This window comes from Pteropus medius, unplaced genomic scaffold (assembly GCF_902729225.1).
Source record: "Pteropus medius unplaced genomic scaffold, Ma_sr-lr_union100, whole genome shotgun sequence".
Taxonomy (NCBI): Eukaryota; Metazoa; Chordata; class Mammalia; order Chiroptera; family Pteropodidae; genus Pteropus; species Pteropus medius.
In genome coordinates, this window is record NW_024347791.1 from 18986560 (window position 1) to 19005715 (window position 19156).

At 38.1% G+C, this 19156-nt stretch overlaps 1 protein-coding gene across 3 annotated transcripts in view; it reads left to right on the forward strand.

The window, feature by feature from the left end:
- ABCB1 (ATP binding cassette subfamily B member 1) overlaps nucleotides 1-19156 on the forward strand; it is an 87002-nt gene that overhangs the window by 52808 nt on the left and 15038 nt on the right. For all 3 annotated transcript variants that reach the window (XM_039878208.1, XM_039878210.1, XM_039878209.1), the window contains 7 exons: nucleotides 2139-2246; nucleotides 4902-4979; nucleotides 7409-7492; nucleotides 12964-13167; nucleotides 15135-15235; nucleotides 16423-16563; nucleotides 18760-18916. In XM_039878208.1, coding sequence (XP_039734142.1) covers nucleotides 2139-2246; nucleotides 4902-4979; nucleotides 7409-7492; nucleotides 12964-13167; nucleotides 15135-15235; nucleotides 16423-16563; nucleotides 18760-18916 — 873 coding nt within the window. The remainder of the gene's footprint in view (nucleotides 1-2138; nucleotides 2247-4901; nucleotides 4980-7408; nucleotides 7493-12963; nucleotides 13168-15134; nucleotides 15236-16422; nucleotides 16564-18759; nucleotides 18917-19156) is intronic.

The window sequence follows — 19156 nt, forward strand, 5'->3', positions numbered from 1 at the left end:
AAGAACAGAAGTCTGGTATGTGATAGAGAAGCTAATTTTTTGAATCTTCCTTTGTCCTGGCAGTGGTTTCTACTAGGATCCTGGGGATCAAATCCCTGAAGTAATCAATGAAACTGACTAGGAGGCTATCTCTTATCTGCCATCACTAGGCTCTGAGTAAACCTCATGAACTGTCATATCACCAGTAGGCAGAGAGAGTTACCCGTGTATTTGTCAGACCGGCTTGAAAGGGAGCTGTTCTCTGATATACACATTTATCAGGATGTAATAGGCCTAGCATGCTCCCTCCATAAGATGTCCGTCCCCCTGTTTAGATGAAAACAAATGGAATGGCTTCCAAAAAATTGAGATTGTCATATGTTCGTTGCACCTACTTTTAATGATGGCATTTTCAGTAATAAAGCTGCAATCCAGGCAGGAATTCTTTGTTTAGTGACTGAAGTTCAAACATCAAGCTGAGAACATCCTTACCCTAATTTCTGGAAAAAGAGATTGAGCGCTACACAAAACACAGGCCAAATACGAATTTTCATTATATATTTATTAAAAAAAAACACATAAATATTCAGGTCTACCCATGCCTGGCTAACTTATTTCAGGTTGGCATTTGTATGTTTAATATATACATTCAAGAAATAATTTTTCAGTGTCTGCCTTGTGCCAGGTACTGTTCTAGGTACTGGAAAAGTACCAAGAAGGAGATAAAGTGTCTGATTGCATGGAACATATGTACTAGGTCAGGGGTTAGCTAACTTTTTCTGTAAAAGGTAAGATAGTAAATATTTTAGGCTTTGCAGGCCATATGGTCTCTGTTGCCAATACTCAACCTTGCCATTGTAGTGCAAAAGTAGCTGTAAAACTTGACATAAACATTTGACTGGCGACCCACATTTGCCAATTTCTGTTCTAATATTTGCCTCACAGGCAGAGAGGCAGACAGTGACATCATCAGAAAAAAATGGAATTCGAGTAGTTAGGAATGGATGTAGCTGTATGTAACAAAACTCAATTTAAGGATTTTTTGTTTTCCACATACCTTATGTAACAATAGGCCTGAAAGCAGGTGGTCCAGGGCTGACACTTTAGCTCCTAGATATTGGGTAGGCAATCAGCCATCTGCCTCACTGAAGATTTGTAAGACAGAGTTTAAGGTTGTGGGCTCTGAGTTGGATTACTTGGGTTTAAACCCTTGAGTCATCACTTGCTGGCTGGTACTATGACGAGTTAACTAATCTCTCCGTGCTTCAGTTTTCTTCTGTGTAAAATGGTCATAATAATAAAACAAACCTCAGTAAGTGATCGTGAGGATAAAAGGATATAGCGTACATGAATTTGTATAGAATAATGTCTGGCACAGAGTTAAGAGCTCACTGATTAGTAGCTATTATTTTTGTTAGAATGACAAATCAAGACAATTTCTTTCTAAAAAGCTTTTTTCCTTTACAAAGGATAGAGTTGTCTGGGCTGGGTTAGGAATGTGGCTCTGTTGTAGGACTGACTTTGACCCGCTGTGAAGGGTGATGTTTGTTTTCTTTGAAGCGGTTCTTGTCTGTGTTCCTGGAGCCCAAGACATCCTATTAGCTCTTCTAACCATTTCTGGGAAGGACTCCATGTGTGGTGTTGGGTCAGCTGGCTGTGGTTCCCCACTGGCTACCTAACTGGCCATCCTGTAAAGAAGACTGGCTTAGGGAACTGCCTTTCTTTCTGAAAGACCTGGGCTGAGTGAATGACCACTTATCTCTGGTTCACCAAAACCACATTAGCAGATTTGTCTCCAGACACCTTGGGACAGTTTGAAATGTCCAAATTATAAAATAATGAATTACCATACAATGTATTTTCCTCAAAGGAAGAAAAGAGTATTCATTTTTCATATCTACTTTACATAGTAGGTGCGGCACTTGTGGTACTCATTACTCCAAGAGAGAGTATGAGCAGAAAAAGTGTTGGATTGATTTATGATTGACAGACCCAGTGAATATATATACACCTTTAAATTTGGGGTTAAGGAAGCCAGCCTCGACCTCCATTATAGGCTCTCTTGACCCCCAAATACTGTACTAAACGGGAAATGAGTCAGACGCAGAATGACTTCTTTAGTGATTGAACTGAAAACCCTTTCAATATTTTCTTAACAGATTTTTACCAGAAATGATGATCCTGAAACAAAACGACAGAATAGTAACCTGTTTTCATTGTTGTTTCTCATCCTTGGAATTATTTCTTTTATTACATTTTTTCTTCAGGTAAATGTTTACATTTTCACTTTATTCATTTTGAGAAATGCATTGTTATTCAACAATGTGAATTTATAAACATCTGTGTAATTTGCTTTTCAGTAGAATTGCTCCTCTATTAACTGGGCTATTAGCAGCCAATTGTTTTTGGATATTTGAAACAAAGATGGCTCCCTTGCTTACCTCCTCTTCTTTACCCTCACCTCCCCCAGCTGAAATATTAATGAAGTCAGAGGGAACCAAACAAAGAAATTAAGTACTCTAAAAGATTAGTTATGGTAAGGCAGTATGGGTTATGGTGTTAGACCTAGAGTTGAGTACAGGTTGAACCAGTTCCTAATTGTATATCCTTGGGCAAATAATTTAAACTGCCTAAGCCTGTCTCCTCATCTATGAGATAGGGAAAATGGTACCTGCATCTAGATGATTAAGAGATAATGGGACCAGGTTCCCAGGCCTGTGTGAGGCAGTTGCAAAACTCAGTCACTTATTGAATGAATGAATGAACGAATGAATGAATGATTAGCCACATGTAATTTTTAAGACAGAATTCTGAATAGATCTCTTTATTTAACATTTTTTAAGCATGTATTAATATTTTTAATAGAAAGAGCATTGGTCGGACATTGGCTAGGAGGTACAAAAGAAGAAGACTGAACTCTTTCATTACTATGTACTTAAAGTCTCACTGGGGCATTTGACCTTACTGTAATAGATGTGATGCTCTAGTGGTATACAAGATTGCCATGCCAATTCTTAATGCAGTAGCAGTTGGTAGAAAGTAAAGATGGCTGAGGTGAAGTTGGTTAAAGAATTTAGAGGGAGGTAGGCTTTGAGCTGGTCTCTTAAAGTTTGGAGTTTAGGACTGGTGAAGCCAAAGCAGTTAAAACAATATGTTTGTGATACGATGATGCATGGAGAGACTGGAGCCTACCTGGCAAACCAAGATGAGAACAAAGGCTCTGAATCATAGGGCCTCAGAAGTGTAGATACAGCACCGAGCCCAGTGTTAGAATGGCCAGCCCCTCATTTAGAAACATTAGGAGTGAGCTTGGTGGGTGATGAAATCTCAGGCTCTGGGTTCCCATTCTGGTAAGGATTCTCACAAACCTGGATTTAGATTTCAACTCTGCCATGTTAGAACTGTGGCCTCTGGCAGCTTATCAGCCTCCCTAAACCTTAGTTTCTTCTGTAAAGTGATTATAGGATTGTCATGATGACTTAATGAGATAATACATGTAAAGTATAGTGTCACAGGAAGCACATAACAACAGCTAGCTCTCCATTTATATCGTCTTCAATATAACAACAGTAATATTCCTATAATGGGCAAGATATTTCACATTGCATTCAGTCTAATAGCGGAAACTTTTATCTGGTCATCTCCAAGCAAATGTAATCATTTTAGTAATTTTAGGCTTAAACTCAATCTAATAATTTCTCTCCTCCTTCTCCCTGGGTTGGCATCTATGTTAGCAGAGGGGTTATGCAGCATTATAGCACTGGGTGGGGGATGATGATCTACTTTGTGCTGGCTACCAGAAGGATATGTGGCCCCATCTGGCCTACATTTACATGGCCCGACCTGGCTGTCTCCTTTATCAGGAACACTTAGAAGAATTGGTTCTTTCTCCACCTGTGCTCTTTGCATGTGTTTCTTTCCTCTCTCCATAGTGCCCAGCATGCTACTTGGGAACATAGAGGACATACGGGAATCCTCCTCCACTTCTCTGATTCTGCAGGAGACTGAAGGCTGTTAGTAGGGCCTACCCTCTCCTAATGTACCATCCAGCCATTTCCATTGTGCTTTCTCCATGCCACTGTGTGACAGGCCTCGTCTGTAAACTGACACTCAGCAGAGCTCCAGAAAGAAAAGAGGAGCACTGCTTCCTTTTAGTCCTGTATCCACAACTCATTGAGATGAGAGTTCTGTTGTCCTTCCCCTAGATGTGGCCAAACATGGCCGCATAATCACAGCTTACTCAATTTTTCCCCAATAACTTTCTTCCTTCCTCTCAAATACAGGTTATACCCTTGGGGGGTGGGAGGGGTAGTACAGAAAATTTTCTCTAAGTAAGCCTTCTTCCCCAATCTATTTTTCTCCTAGGCTTTGGCCTTTTTAAACTTAGAAATTAAGAATTTGATGTCTTTGTTCTCTGCATCCTTTATGTCCAGGAGACTGTATATTCCTGTTTTCCCAGTACACCTCAGGTCCTGGTATAATTATCAATAGTACCCGTTTTCACTTTCAAAAGTATCCTGGTTTGGATGATACATAATATAGCTACCCTGTTTAGAGCGTCCCCTGACTAGGGAACAACTTCAGCTTCCTGAGTGACAGACCCTGGTTCACTGGGAGAAATAAGGAGGGGTGGGAGTGGAGGACAGAGAACCACATTTCTGAAAAAAATTCCTGATGGGCTGCCACCTAGCTGGGGAGTGGCAACATCAATTTCAAAACTGGGCTCTCCTGGCTATGCCACCAGTGCAGTTAGGCACCATGTTATACAGACACCGAAATGTAGACAACCCTTAAAATCAGGCTTTCTGATGCTGTCTAGCGTCCTCTTCAGCCGTGACATCAAATCCCTCTCCTTTTGTGTGATCAGCAGCCTCGTCTCTGACAAGTCCCCTTCCTTGTGGGTTTGTTCTCATTCTTCGCAGGGCTTTTTGTTTGGCAAAGCAGGAGAGATCCTGACCAAGCGGCTACGATACATGGTTTTCAGATCCATGCTGAGACAGGTATGTTTATGGATGTGCAGAACTCCCCACCTGGGCCCCACGGACTCTGGCAGTGGGAGTATCGTCAGGTTATTCGGAGCAGCTCCTGCATTGCTCTTCCCTAGATCTCGTCTCACAGATGCAGATGAACCACTGCCCAGATGCAGGTTCAGAGGTCCTGCTGTCTCCCTGTCTGCTGTGGGTGCCTTTGTCTCAGCAGCTGTAGGCAGAGTAGGCAGAGAGATATTCAATACCCATCATCTCTTTCTTTCTTTCCTTCTTTACTCTGGGAAACCCAAGATACTTGTGTTTCTTCCCACCAAGTGGTACTCTCTTTACCCTTTCTTTCTGCAAATCAAAATTCATCCCCATGGCCCATTTCCTCATTGCCCAGTTTCTTTGCCGGTTTACTAATTCAAGCTGCAGTGTTACTATCTGATAAAGACTGAATTTAATGCCTCTTGCATTTTATACTTTCAAAACCCCTGGGGGAAAAGGAGAGAAGAAATTCTGGGAATGTAACCCTAAGCAGTCCAGTTCAAACAGGAAACTTTAACAATCATGAAAATTTTGTATGTGACTTTCCATTTTAAAATCACTGATCACTTGCCAGTGAGTCAAATGATGCTTCAGAGGATGCCCCAGAAATACCAGGGGTACTTGAACCCTTCCTGAGAAGCATCAGTTTGCTGCATTAGGATATCCAGATGACATTTTCATTTTCCTAGCTGTCTTTCGTTTCTCAGTCCTCTCCTGCTCCTACCACTGCCACTTAAAAAGAAGACATAGTTATGAGAATTGCTAGCTAGTGACTGACAGAGTCAGAACTGAATCTATGAGTGAGAGAGCACTCTTTGATAGAGGGCCCTGTCCTAGGACTCTCAGTCAAACCATATTTGTAGCTGAGATTCTATTTAGGCTTGAGGCTGACCTTGGTTTAAGGCCAAATGCCCCATTATCCCACCAGCCCCCAGGCCAACTCCTAGGTGCATTACACTTTGGAAGCTGAGCTGATGGTTTGTGTAATGCTCTCTCCATAAATTAAGTCCGGCTAGCATATATTAAGTGCCTTCTGCTTACAAGGTACAATACTATATACTATAAGTCATTCAAATCTGAATGGACCCTGCCTTCAAGGAAGTTACATTCCAGTGGGGGAGGCACTTAGAGGCTTAACAATTTTAAAAAGCAAATTGATATACACTATAACAAGTTATAATGCTGTTTTTTTCTTAAAGATTTTTTTGGGGAAAATGAGAGATACTGCTTTAATGCAAATCACCAGTTCAGATAACTTCTTAGGACCATAGTTATTTTTCTAATAGAAATAAATTTATACTTCAAACTGACTATCTTTTCAGTATTTGTGTATTTAAAAATATAAGTGGTTTTGTAAAGAAAATTTTGTTTTATGTTGAATGTGAAATTTTAATTTAGATTTTTGTCGTTGTTGTTTTTTAACCCAATTTATATATTCTTCCCCGAACTATAGTTACTTGTTTATCCAACTTCTGTATTTAGATTTCTAATAAACATTTCATACTAACATTTCCAACATTGGACTTGAAACTCTCACCTGCCACAGGGTTCATTCCTTACCTAGACTTCCCCCATATTAGTAACGGCAGCTCCATTCCACCAGTTGTTCAAGCTAAAAACCTGAGTCATCCTTGACTCCTTTCTTTCTGTTTAATGTTACAAAAGCCTCCTAACCGGTCTCATTGCTTCCATCTTTATCCCAATCCAGTAGGTTCACCTCCCAAAAGTGAGAATCATTTTTCTAAAATATAACTAAATCATAGCCCTCTGCCCAGAACCTGCTGGAAATTTCCCATATCCTTCAGGGTAAAATCTGAAATTTTTACAGTGCCTGTAAGGTCACACATGGTGTGACCCCCACAACTCCTTTTGATGAACAGATCAAATGTGCCTTTGCCTTGCACATGCTATTTCTTCCTTCTCTCAGATATTCTCATCCTTCTCTTTGTTCAGGTCTCTGCTCAAATATCACTTTAGAGAGGCCTTCTCTGTCCCTTCCATAGTCTACAAAATGCCACCTTTCTTCACTTTTCCTTCTTACCCTACTCTATTTTTCTTCATAGCATTTATTACCACCTGGCACGGTATATATTTATTTATTTGTGGCTTCCATCTCAAGGCTCTAGGCTTCATGAAAGCAGCAACTTTGTCCTTTTCTGTTCATTATTATATAGATTGAACACTTAGAAATCACATTTGGAACAAAATAGTCACTCAAAAATTTTTTTTGACAAATGAAGTGATTTATGTGTTTGCCTAATAAGTCCCTTCCTTGTCGATTCAGTGTGAAATCCTGAGTGCTAAATGCAGGGGATATAAATGACAAATAAAACTGACCCCGTCGTTGTCTTCAGAGTTAAGAGTCTCATAAATAAGGCTTTAAAATAATCGAATCATTTTCCATGCCACAGGATGTGAGCTGGTTTGACGACCCTAAAAACACCACTGGAGCATTGACGACCAGGCTTGCCAATGACGCTGCTCAAGTGAAAGGGGTATGTGCCTCCTTTCTGTTGGTGTTTGTCTTAATTGGCCATTTTGAATCAGCATGAAACTGATTTTCTCATTAGATGTATTAGTTCTCATCATCTTTAAGAAAATGTTAAATAAACATTTAACCTACACAATATATCATATGCCTTAGAGCCAAATTGTTAACTATTTGAACATCGTATACTGTTTAATATGTAGATAACTCACAGGCTTTCTTTTATTTGCCGTCTTGTCCATGCTATTAAAAAAATACATATGGAAAGATATTTAGAAAAAAGAAGTATTTATCAGCATATCATGCAGAATCAGTCTATTCTAATGTTCAGTTAATCAACAGAAAAATTTAATTGCCTCCAACAAAAAGAACGTGTGTCATTGCTGTAAGAAAGTTTAAGGTCATTAGAGTTCAGAAAAGAGGAAAGAAAACCTCAAAAAAAGGTTGAAAGAAATGAATGAAAAGCACATTAAAAATTCGAAGCAAGGGTAAAAGAAATAACATTATCAGACCATAAAGCTTAAATTTTGCTGCAAAATTTATATAAATCTCTTTAATTGATAAAACTAGACACTGTTAAACCAGGACATTTCGATTTATGGATGAAGTGAAAATTTCTTCTACAACTACAACTGTTTATAGCAAAAATCCAAAAGATGATGTCAAATTTGAAAAAAAAAAAAAAGCATGTAATCTCTGCCATCTTTCTCTCCCTCGAACCTTATCAATCTTTGGTTTTTAATCTTTCTATAAGATAGTATCTGTAACATTTCTTCTATCTAACATATGGAGCTTCTGCAAGAATAATTTAGGTTATGAATATAGAAGCATACAGAGAGTTGTAAAATTGCAATATAAATCTTAGGAATTGTTTTAATACAGATTTCTTTGCTGAAAGCAAACATATCAACGAAAATTGAGGTTTAGACCAAGTTGTATAGAACCTAACAGAACTGAATGTGCATTTCTTGAAATAACTTTGAACTTCCTAAAACAGACAACAACCCTGACCTTATGGAGTCTGCATGGCATGTCAGATCATCCTAAGAGCTATGGAAAAAAATGGCAGCAGGATATGAGGATAGGAGCTGGCTAGTTATCAGGGAAAGAAAGCCTCAATGATCTGTTGATGTAAGCAAGAGGCCTGAAGGAAGGAGAGGTGCAAGCCTCGCAGACGTCTAGAAAAATGTTCTAAACAGAAGGATCAGCAACTGCAAAGGCCCTGAGGATGGAGCCCAAAACAGAAGGAGTAAAATGAGTGGAAGGAAGAGTCATAAGAGTTGAAGTTCGCATTATATCTGGAATTAGATGGGCAACCATTGTAGGGTTTTGAATGCAGGGGTGAGGTGACATGATCTGAAATTTTTAAAGGCTGTTATGTGAATAGGCTGAAGGGGCAAGGGTGGAGGCAGGGAGTCTGGTGCAGTAATCCAGGGTAGGGATGGTAGTGTTTTTAGACTAGGTTGTTCAGAGTGAAGGTGACAAAAAATAATCAGACTCAGAATATGTTGGTTGGTTGGATGTAGGATACAAGAAAAAGAGGATGTAAGAATGATTTTAAAATTTTTGACTTGCACAACTGAAAAAAATAGAGTTGCTTTTTTAGTAAAACCGTGAAGCCTATTGAGAGAGCAGTTTTAAGGGCGGGAGAATCAAGAGTTCTATTTGGAACATGGTGAATTTGAGATGCCCACATTATATCTCCAAGTGGAGTCAAGAAGTGGATTTGCAAGTCTTGAGTTTGACAGAGAAGTCTGGTATGGAAATAGACATTCCGGGACTTTTCAGTACATGGGTGGCTTTTAAAGCTGTGAGACTGGAAGTAGCCAAGGAAGCATGTATAACTAGAGAAGATGGCAAAGTGTGGGTCCTGAGCTCAGGGCTATATTGATGAACCAGCAAAGAAGAGCAAGAAGAAGTAGACAGTGAGGGAGAAGAGCAGTATCCCAGAAATGAAACGAAGAAAGCATTTTAAGGAAGGAGCGGTCTAGGATATCAAATACTACTGATGAGCTTGCAAGACCCAAACATTCCACTATGCTGTAGCCATGTGGACGTGTTTATGGTTCTAATATAAACTGTTTCAGAGGTGTGGTGGGAACAAAGCCTGATGGGAGTTGATTCAGGAGAAAAGTGAAAAGAAGAATAGGACACGTTTGGAAAAACTGTTCAAGGATTTTCTGGTAAAGGGGGCAGGAAAATGGATGGTAGGAGGATGTAAAGTAATTTCTATATTATTTTTTACTTAAATTGACATGAGAAACAATCAACAAGCTTGGGGTAAATCTATTTTGCTTGCTTACTGGAAGAGCTGTTTTTGGGGCTAGTGATCACTGTAAACAAATTATAATCTTTACATTTTCTAAGTCCTATACTCCCTTGCTGAACTTAGCTACCATAACTTTAGTATACCTTTCACAGAGACCTCAGTGTGTGTACTATGTGCTTTCACAGACCTACAACCCATAGCCCATTTGGTATTGAGAGCACAATCCTGAAGGAAACACTAACTTATGCTGTTGGAGCTAAACACTCAGCAGATGCAGTCTGGGCATTCTGTGCTGGCAGTCCTTCCCTCTTAAATTCCTCTGCGGTGATGGCCTGCTTTAGGCCACAGCGCTTTCCTATATTTGTAAAATTAGTAGTCATTCCTTTCCCTCCACAGTGTGGCTTGTGAGGCCCTTGGCTATCCCCAGGAACTCTGCTAGTCTCTAATCGCCTGCTGGTGTCAACTGTCTGCTTTTCATTTGTTTCCTCGAAGGCATCGCAGACTTGCACTTTAATGGCCCCACCAGCATAAGCCACCTGCACACGCAGTGTAGCCATTCTGAGTTAGAACTGTTTTCCAGAATTCAAAACGGTGACTTAAAAAGAAAGGCCAGGAAAGAGGAAGCAAGCAGATTGGTGAGTGCTGTCTGAGCTAGGAAGGCCCAGTATAGTTGTTACCACAAATCAGCTAAGAGAGAATAGTTGTATCCACTTTATGCAACTAGCTGACCTGTTAGTGATGGACGATTTGTATGTGTGTATATATGTAAATATATACACATACATTTACATGTATATACATATATGTGTACACACACACACACACACACACACACACACACATACACATAAGTATGTGTGTATCTTTATTCCACAAAGGGGAAATGGTGTCATTAATTTTTTTACATATAAGAATATCTGAGGCAAGCAGTGTTATCTCAAATCATTGCCAAGGCAGGGCTAACTCAAGTTTGTCTGTATATAATTAATGATAATGTTTATCTAGGTTAAATTTTTTTTCATATTTAACTTTATCATCGATGAAACATTTTCTCAGATGTATTTTTGAGTAAGTAGCCTAATTCTGCTAAACATAAATCAGAAGAAAATTTCTCAATATTTTGCCTATGAAATAGTGGGCTTTTAAATTTTATTTATTTTGGTATCAGGACTAGCATTCTGTAGAGAAAAAAAGCAAAGGAGAGCCAAATTGAAATCAAAAGCAAATATTTATTTTTAAAAAATTTTTTTTCTGGGAAGAAATAGTTGAGGGAAAGATGAAGTTAAATGATCCTAATTTCGTGAGGAGGTTCAGGAAATATGCTTGTTTTTTCAGTAAGCACAAGTATTTTAAAATTAGATTTCAAGTGGTATGGTGGAATTTTGAGGAGGAAATAAATAGCAGGAGAGGGCGAAACAGAGAAGGGCGTGGAGAAAAATGAGTAGGAGAGGAAATGAGATACAAATACTTGTAAGTACAGTGGGATAGAGAGGTTGTAAGGGAAGTCAGTGGATTTCAAGTGTTAGCCTTACCTTGGCTTCACATTTGGCTGTAGTGTTTGGAGTGTTACCTCCACTGGGCCCTAGTTTTTGAAATAAAAATTACTTGGCTTCATTACTAATCCATGTTCTCCCATTCATTGTTAACCAGTGCAATGCCACCTGAAGTGCTAAATTTAATTAAGCCAAGGGGTTTAATCTACCCCAGCTGAAGGTTCTAGATCTTTTAACTCATCTTCATGTACATTAAAGAAGAATTTGTCACTTTTGATCTATTTTACTTATTTCTTTGACCTTGACTGCCATCTAAAGCTGAATATTTATATGTCTGAAAGGATAACTCATCTGCGCTGAACTTGGAGAGAGTTCTTAGTGCTTCTCTAAGTCAGTTGCTGTGGGAAGTGAGTTCTGAGAAAGACATGTGGATAGTAAGAACAGGAGCAATCTACATTGTCCTTGTGTTGCAGACTCTCTCCAGGTTGTACACTTTGACTTTCAAATTGAAAATGTGCAAATACAGAGAGCTGACTTCGAAGGCCACTCCACTCTGACTGATGCCAAACTTAGCTAAGCACCCCTTTAATATAAGCTCAATGACTGCATCAAATAAAAATAAATGCTCTGTTATTTATGCTATCTCTTGCAGCTCTGGTGCAGTTAGTTCCCTGGTTAGTTCCCTTTCCCCCTAATGACTGATCTACTGTTTATATTATGTAAGTGTTGAATGATTTTAGACAGTTGATATTGGGATAGGGGGTATTGTAAAGGATTGTGTCCTAGAATTCAGAGCTGAGTAAACCTTTAGTTATTAATCAATGTACCTGCTCATATCAAGGATTAGGAGAAATTTGTCCAAAGTCGCAGAGGTGGCAGTGACCATCCTAGACTATACTCCACCATAATCTTTATCTGAGACTAGTCCCACTCAGGCAGAGGAAATTCTGGGAGCGGAAAAGAACATGGGCTATTTCCAGACAAAGCAGATGTGGGGACCACAGCAGGAATTTGGAATGGCTTGAGTCCACAGAGTGTTTCAGGGTAGAGAGAGAGAGGTATAGAGCAGTGGACTGAAATGACTGTAGTTTGGCTTCTGGTTTTAGAGTTGGAAGTCACTGCATGCTACTGAAAGTCATATTTTGGGCTATATCTGGCATTCAAACTGAAGGATCTGATGCCTGCTTAATATCCTAAATTAATTTCCATAGCTTTCAGCTTTTTATACTTTTTCCAAATCAAATTCAGATTAAATTAACACAGTCAGCATCTCAAATAGGCCAATGTACATTTGAATATCCTTCATGAGAAATATTAAGCTCAAATTATAAGTAGTTCTGCATCTAACATTGGAAATTTCCAACATTCCAAGTTTAATGTAATTGTCAGACTGTTTTATCTTGCTAATCTACAGAGCTCACTTTAGTGATCATGGTTTCATTAATGAAAATTTTCTTGATCTTAAAAAATGTGAAGACAGAAATATGCAGTTGAACTCTGCATTATTGACCTACTTTCAGTATTTATTCTGAAGTCATGAAAATCTTAATTTTACAAACCAAATAAACTTACAAGTAAACCTTTATTTTTTACTTCCTAACTGAGAAGAGAATAGGTTTTCATAAGGCTGATTGTCATGTTCCTCAATAAAATGTAAGGATAGATTTTAAAGATAATGTAAAAGTGTCCTCCTAATTCGTTTTGTTTGTTTTGCAGGCTACAGGCTCCAGGCTCGCTATAATTACCCAAAATATAGCAAATCTTGGGACAGGCATTATTATATCCTTAATCTATGGCTGGCAGTTGACGCTTTTACTCTTAGGAATTGTACCCATCATTGCAATAGCAGGAGTTGTTGAAATGAAAATGTTGTCTGGACAAGCACTAAAAGATAAGAAAGAACTAGAAGGTGCAGGGAAGGTGAGTCGAACTAAGTGCAATTGCTTACCTAAGTAAAATGTTCCAATCAGTGTTGTTCTGATACTGTTACTCACTACTACTCAAAGCAGTCTTACAACTCAATACCAAAAAAATAAACAATTTGATCAAAAAAACGAGCAAAGGACATGAAAAGACATTTCTCCAAAGAAGATATACAGATGGCCAATAGACATGAAAAGATGCTCATCATCACTAATATCAGAGAAATGCAAATTAAAACCACAATGAGATTACACCTCACATCTGTCAGAATTGCAGTCATTAATAAATCTACAAACTACAAGTGTTGGTGAGGATGTGGAGAAAAGGGAACCCTTGTGAACTGTTGGTGGACTGTAAATTGGAGTAGCCTCTATGGAAAACAGTATGAAGATTCCTCAAAAAATTAAAAATAGAACTAACATATGACTCAGTGATTCTACTTCTGGGCATTTATTCAAAGAAATCCAAAACACTAATTCAAAATGGTGTATGCACCCATATGTTCATTTCAACATTATTCACAATAGCCAAGATATGGAAGCAACCTAAGAGTTCATTGACAGACAAATGGATAAAGAAGTGGTACATCAATTCAGTAAAATAGTACTCATCTATAAAAAAAAAAAAATGAAATCTTGCCATTTAAGATAGTACGGATGGACCGAGAGGATACTATGCTAAGTGAAATAAGACAGAGAAAGATAAATACACATGATTTCACTTACATGTGGAATCTAAATAAACAAAATAAATGAACAAACAAAACAGAAATAAACTCATAAATACAGAGAACAAATTGATGGTTGCCAAATGGGAGGGAGTTGGGGTTATAGGTGAAAAAGGTGAAGAGATTAAGAAATACAAATTGCCAGTTATAAAAATAGTCATAGGGATGTAAAGTACAGCACAGGGATTATAGTAAAAAATATTATAATAACTACATATGATGTCAGATGGGTACTAGATTTATCAGGGGGATCACTTTGTAAATTATATAAATGCCTAATCGCTATGTTTACACCTGAAACTAATATAATATTATATGTCAACTGTAATTGAAAAATTTTTTAAATTAAAAAAAATTCGAATGATAGAAACTTTCTAGAAAACAAATTGATAATATGTGCCATGTTCCTTAAAACCCTTTGACCTAGGAATTTCACTTTTAAGAACTTCTCCTAGAAAATAATTCAATACGGACAAATGTTTATATTCAAGACGATTATCACAACATTATTTTTAATAAGAAAAGAATGGAAAACTTGTTCAATAATAAAGGAATGCTTAATTGTCTGAGATATTAAGTGACCCATTAAATATCCCATTATTAATGTATATGTAATGACCTTGGAAAGTGCTTTTGATATTTGTTAAGGTAAAATATAATGATATAAGGCCAAATATAGAATCTTGTCCCAATTTTGTTAAAAATGTATATGCTTAGGGAAAAAAATGGAAGCTAATATGTAAAATATACCAATATGTAACTTTTTATTACCTTCTTTACCTTTCGATATTTTCCAATTATTCCTCTATCATGAGTACTAATTATAAAGAGAAAAATACAAATGTTACATTTAAAAATATATAAAATGACTATGAACTTAAAATATGACCATCATAGAAGAAGGAGCACGATAGTAGATGTAAAATACTGAGTTCTCAGGTTAATTTTGCCACTGTAAACCTATATGGCTTTAGGTAAATGCTTTTATCTGTTTAAGCCTTACCTTCTCTTTCTGTAAAGAGGAGACTGATTTATCCAATCTTCCTTCCAGATCTAAAAATTGATTTGATAAATTTCTTAGTATACTTTTCCATAGGGAAGAAGCTTATAGGTCATAATAAGTTAATAAAATTAATTTTGTTATTACATATTATTTATCTCTTTTATGGATTTCAAACTAATGGCCACCATTTATTTGTCTTTGTGCCTCTTAGTGACTGGGTGTTTTTTGTTACAGATTGCTACCGAAACAATTGAAAACTTCCGAACTGTTGTTTCTTTGACTCGGGAGCAGAAGTTTGAATATATGTATGCACAGAGTTTGCAGGTACCATACAGGTAATAACCACTGAGGCGTGGGAGGGGAGTGTGTGAGTTTGTCAATCACCAGATTTGTTTTCAGGAGGATTACTTTGGCTGGAAGGTAGGGAACCAGTGGAGAAACTATTGAAGGGAACCATTCAGAAAGTACTTGTAATTATCCAGGAAAGAAATCACAAGGCCCTGACCTAAGGCAGGGGCATCTCTGTGGTAGAACCTGTAAGAGCAGGTGACTGGTGGGGAGGGGAGAGTGAGAAGATATTGAGAATGTCTCTCTGGTGCCAAGTTTGGATAATGACCTTATTAGGTATCTGTGGGAGCTGAGGAAGCAGTGCTTCTTGAAGTATGCCTTTCCTTCCTCTCTTTACTTTTCTCCAGGAGGAGGCCTTCTCTTCTTCCACTAATGAATTCATCCAGTGAGAGCTCTAATAAGTGATCTGAATATAAGCAAGCCCCTCCTCCCAAAAGGAGAGACTTTTTTTCTGAAAACAATTTCATTTGAAATCTTAAAATATGAAATAGATTAAAGCAGAGGCGATCTGGTTGCAATGGGAGGAGGAGGCCCAAGGGCTGCCCACCCGTTAGCCTGCTCTTACCTTCACGTCACCTACACCCGCGTGGTTCAGAAAATCCACAAATGTTAACCACTTTGTGAAACCTTCTCTGACTCCCCTAGAGAGTTAAGTTCTCCCTCCTTTCTCCTTATAGCATGTTATTGATAAGGTTTCTGCATCGCATAAATTTTAATTTACCATGACTCTTGGATACCCAAGGCCAAGAACATGCCTGATTCCTCTGTGTTGCCCATCATGGTCCCTGCAGCTCGTCAATGTTGCATAAATGTGTATTGAATGAATGTTTACTGTAGTGTACATACATGTTACATGTACAAGAGTGAGGGCAAAAGCGGAGGGACTTCCATTTGTTAATCCCTAATAGGCTTTTCATGTTTTTCTTGGCTTATGTTAACTTTACTTTAACACTTTGAAGTGTGGGTAATTTAAAGATGAAGACACCAAGGCTCAGAGATTAGGCAGTTTCCTAAATTCTCACAAGTGGTAAAGTGAAGACTAAAGTTAGTTTTTTGGAAACTAAACCCACTTTTTTCTGCCATGCTTCCATGCCCCACCACCAACCTATCAAAGGTTACATTTTAAGTCTTGAGAAGTGAAAGTCAAGTAAGTTTCAAAATGTCTTCTTTTCAGAAACTCTTTGAGGAAAGCACACATCTTTGGCATCACATTTTCCATCACACAGGCAATGATGTATTTTTCCTATGCTGGCTGTTTTCGGTTTGGTGCCTACTTGGTGGCACATCGGCTCATGGAATTTGAGGATGTTCTGTTGTAAGTATTGGATTAATATTTACAGTTAAACTTTAGAGATATAACTGAGGTGAACATGCTTCATACCTGGATAGAAAACCTTTACTGTGACGCTTCAGGAAGAGATTTCATATTTAAAAGGTGGCATTTTGCCTCTGCATCTCCCTGTGTTTCATTTGGGGAATCAGTGACTCCTTCTCTCTCCACTTCTTACTCACACATTTGACCTTTCTGGATCTTTGGCTAGATGGGGTGGTGATTCATTAAGGGGTTTACAGATGGCCATGGCATTTTGGAAGAAGCCTAACCCTGAGCAAAGCATCTGGCTCCTTCAGAAGGACTCTGAACAGGGCAGCTAACGAATGGTGTGGAGAACTTAGTTTTGGAAGCCCTGGCAGATTCTAGGATAAATTTGCTTTCTTCGATAAAAGAGGAGCAATTAGATGGTAAGGGCTGGAGAATTTCAGAAATGACAAAGGAAAGCTAGATTGCAGTATCCACTACATCACTATGAATGCAGAAAATTGTACCTTGGTCAGGGAGAGACAAGCCTGAACTTTATTATACTTCTAAAGTATTCAAATATGCAGTTTGGTACTAAAAAGTGTGTATAATTTTTCTGAGCATCTGGATTTGGTACTAGGTGAGATTCTGCCCTTTGATAGCATACTGTAATTAGTAATAATAGTTTTACATTTAAACCAGAATCATCTCAACCCGGCAACATAATGTATTAGTATATTTCCATTCTATTTAGACATGGACATGTACATGCATTATAGCTTGCTCAGGATGGCCCCAACAGAAGGTTTAAAATTTCCACTTAATAGCTCCATCTGACAAATGATATACAAGTGCTATTTATGACCATGACCAGAAGATCAAAACCAGGCACCATTAGCATTGGAGCTTTGATTAGATAATTATTTGATATATTGCTTTACTCCAAGGTAAGGCATTGAATTGATGAAAGTTGCTGACACTTGAGCATTTAGAGTCATTGATTTTATGACTCTAAATGAAAGGAAAAGGAAAATCTGTCTGATCAGAGAGCAGAACATTTTGAAGAGTCCATAGATCTAAAGGATAACAAGTCCAGGATTAACCATCTGTGTGATTTATTTAGAGCTATTTAAAAAAACAAAAAAAGACACCATGTGCTACATTAACACAGGCAGAGAGTCCAGAGAAGAGGAAGTGATGGACTCACAGTATTATTCTTTGAGGGTTCCTAAGTTTGATGTCAGTTTCAGGCTCACTGTTAAAAAAAAAAAAAAGGCATGTTGATGAATGTGTCCAGAGGAAGGTGGCTGCAAGGTTGAGAGTGAAAGGAGTTATTAGGGAAGCAAATTGTCTACATCGTGCCTGCAATGTAGCAGGAATCTCAATCTAGCTTTCCTTTGTCATTTCTGAAATTCTCCAAATCTTACCATTTAACTGCTCTTCTTTTTTTCCCACAATATTCCAATACTTGAAGGGCTGTCTTATTAAAAAGTTATAGATTTTTCTTCAATTTGAAGAACTTTTTAGCAGTAGGTGCAATCAACCTTGCTACTCCCTAAAACAGAGGATGGAAGCCACTTTAGAGAAATGCCCAGGCATAAACATTTTTGTCCACAAGTCTATGGGTCAGCTGGGTAGTTCTGCTGATCTTGTTTGGGCATCATGGATCTCAGCTGGGCTCACTCATGTGTCTGCAGTGAGCTATGAGCTAGTTGACTGGGACCCACACAGCTCCCCTCTATCTGTGCCTTGTTGTCCAGGAGGCTAGTTGGGCTTATGGTAGTAGCAGAGTTTTGAGGGAGGGAGAGAAAGAGAGACATACAGACAGACAGAGACAGAGAGATTGCCAAAGCATACAGGGTCCCCTGAGTCATAGGCTTGGAACTGACAACAGTCACCACCACCACATCCTGTTGACTAGAGCAAGTTACAAGGCCAACCCAGATTCAAAGGGTAGAAAAAAAAAATTTCCAGTTTTTAAATGGAGTAGCTGCAAAATCACATTGCAAAATGGTGAAGATACAGACATGAAAAATGGGGCCATTTTACAGTCAATTTGTTACACTTACATAAACATAAAGAAAAATGTTTATTTTATTTTTTAACTTCTCTTTTATAATGATTTGAGGCAATGCTCTTTGGTTATAGAAGTGTCAGCTTTCAAGCACTGCAGTTATAATTCTTTGCACACATTTTGTCTTTGTTTTTTACAAGGGTATTCTCAGCTATTGTCTTCGGTGCCATGGCAGTGGGCCAGGTCAGTTCATTTGCTCCTGACTATGCCAAAGCCAAAATATCAGCGGCTCACATCATCATGATCATCGAAAAAGTCCCTCTGATCGACAGCGATAGCACAGAAGGCCTAAAGCTAGTGAGTTTTGATTAAATGGTCTTCTCCTAACTGACAAATGAAAGTATTCTAAGAAGAGATTTAATAAAATCTGTGCTTTTTTAAATTTGCTGATGAGAAAAAGAAACTTTATAGATCACAAGTTCATTTTAATAAATGCTAATAGCATGTATTAACATCCAGTACTTTTACATGACAAAGTTACAGGGAGATAGGAATTCTGCCCACTTTATAAGCAAATTCTGTTAATCAGGTTTTATT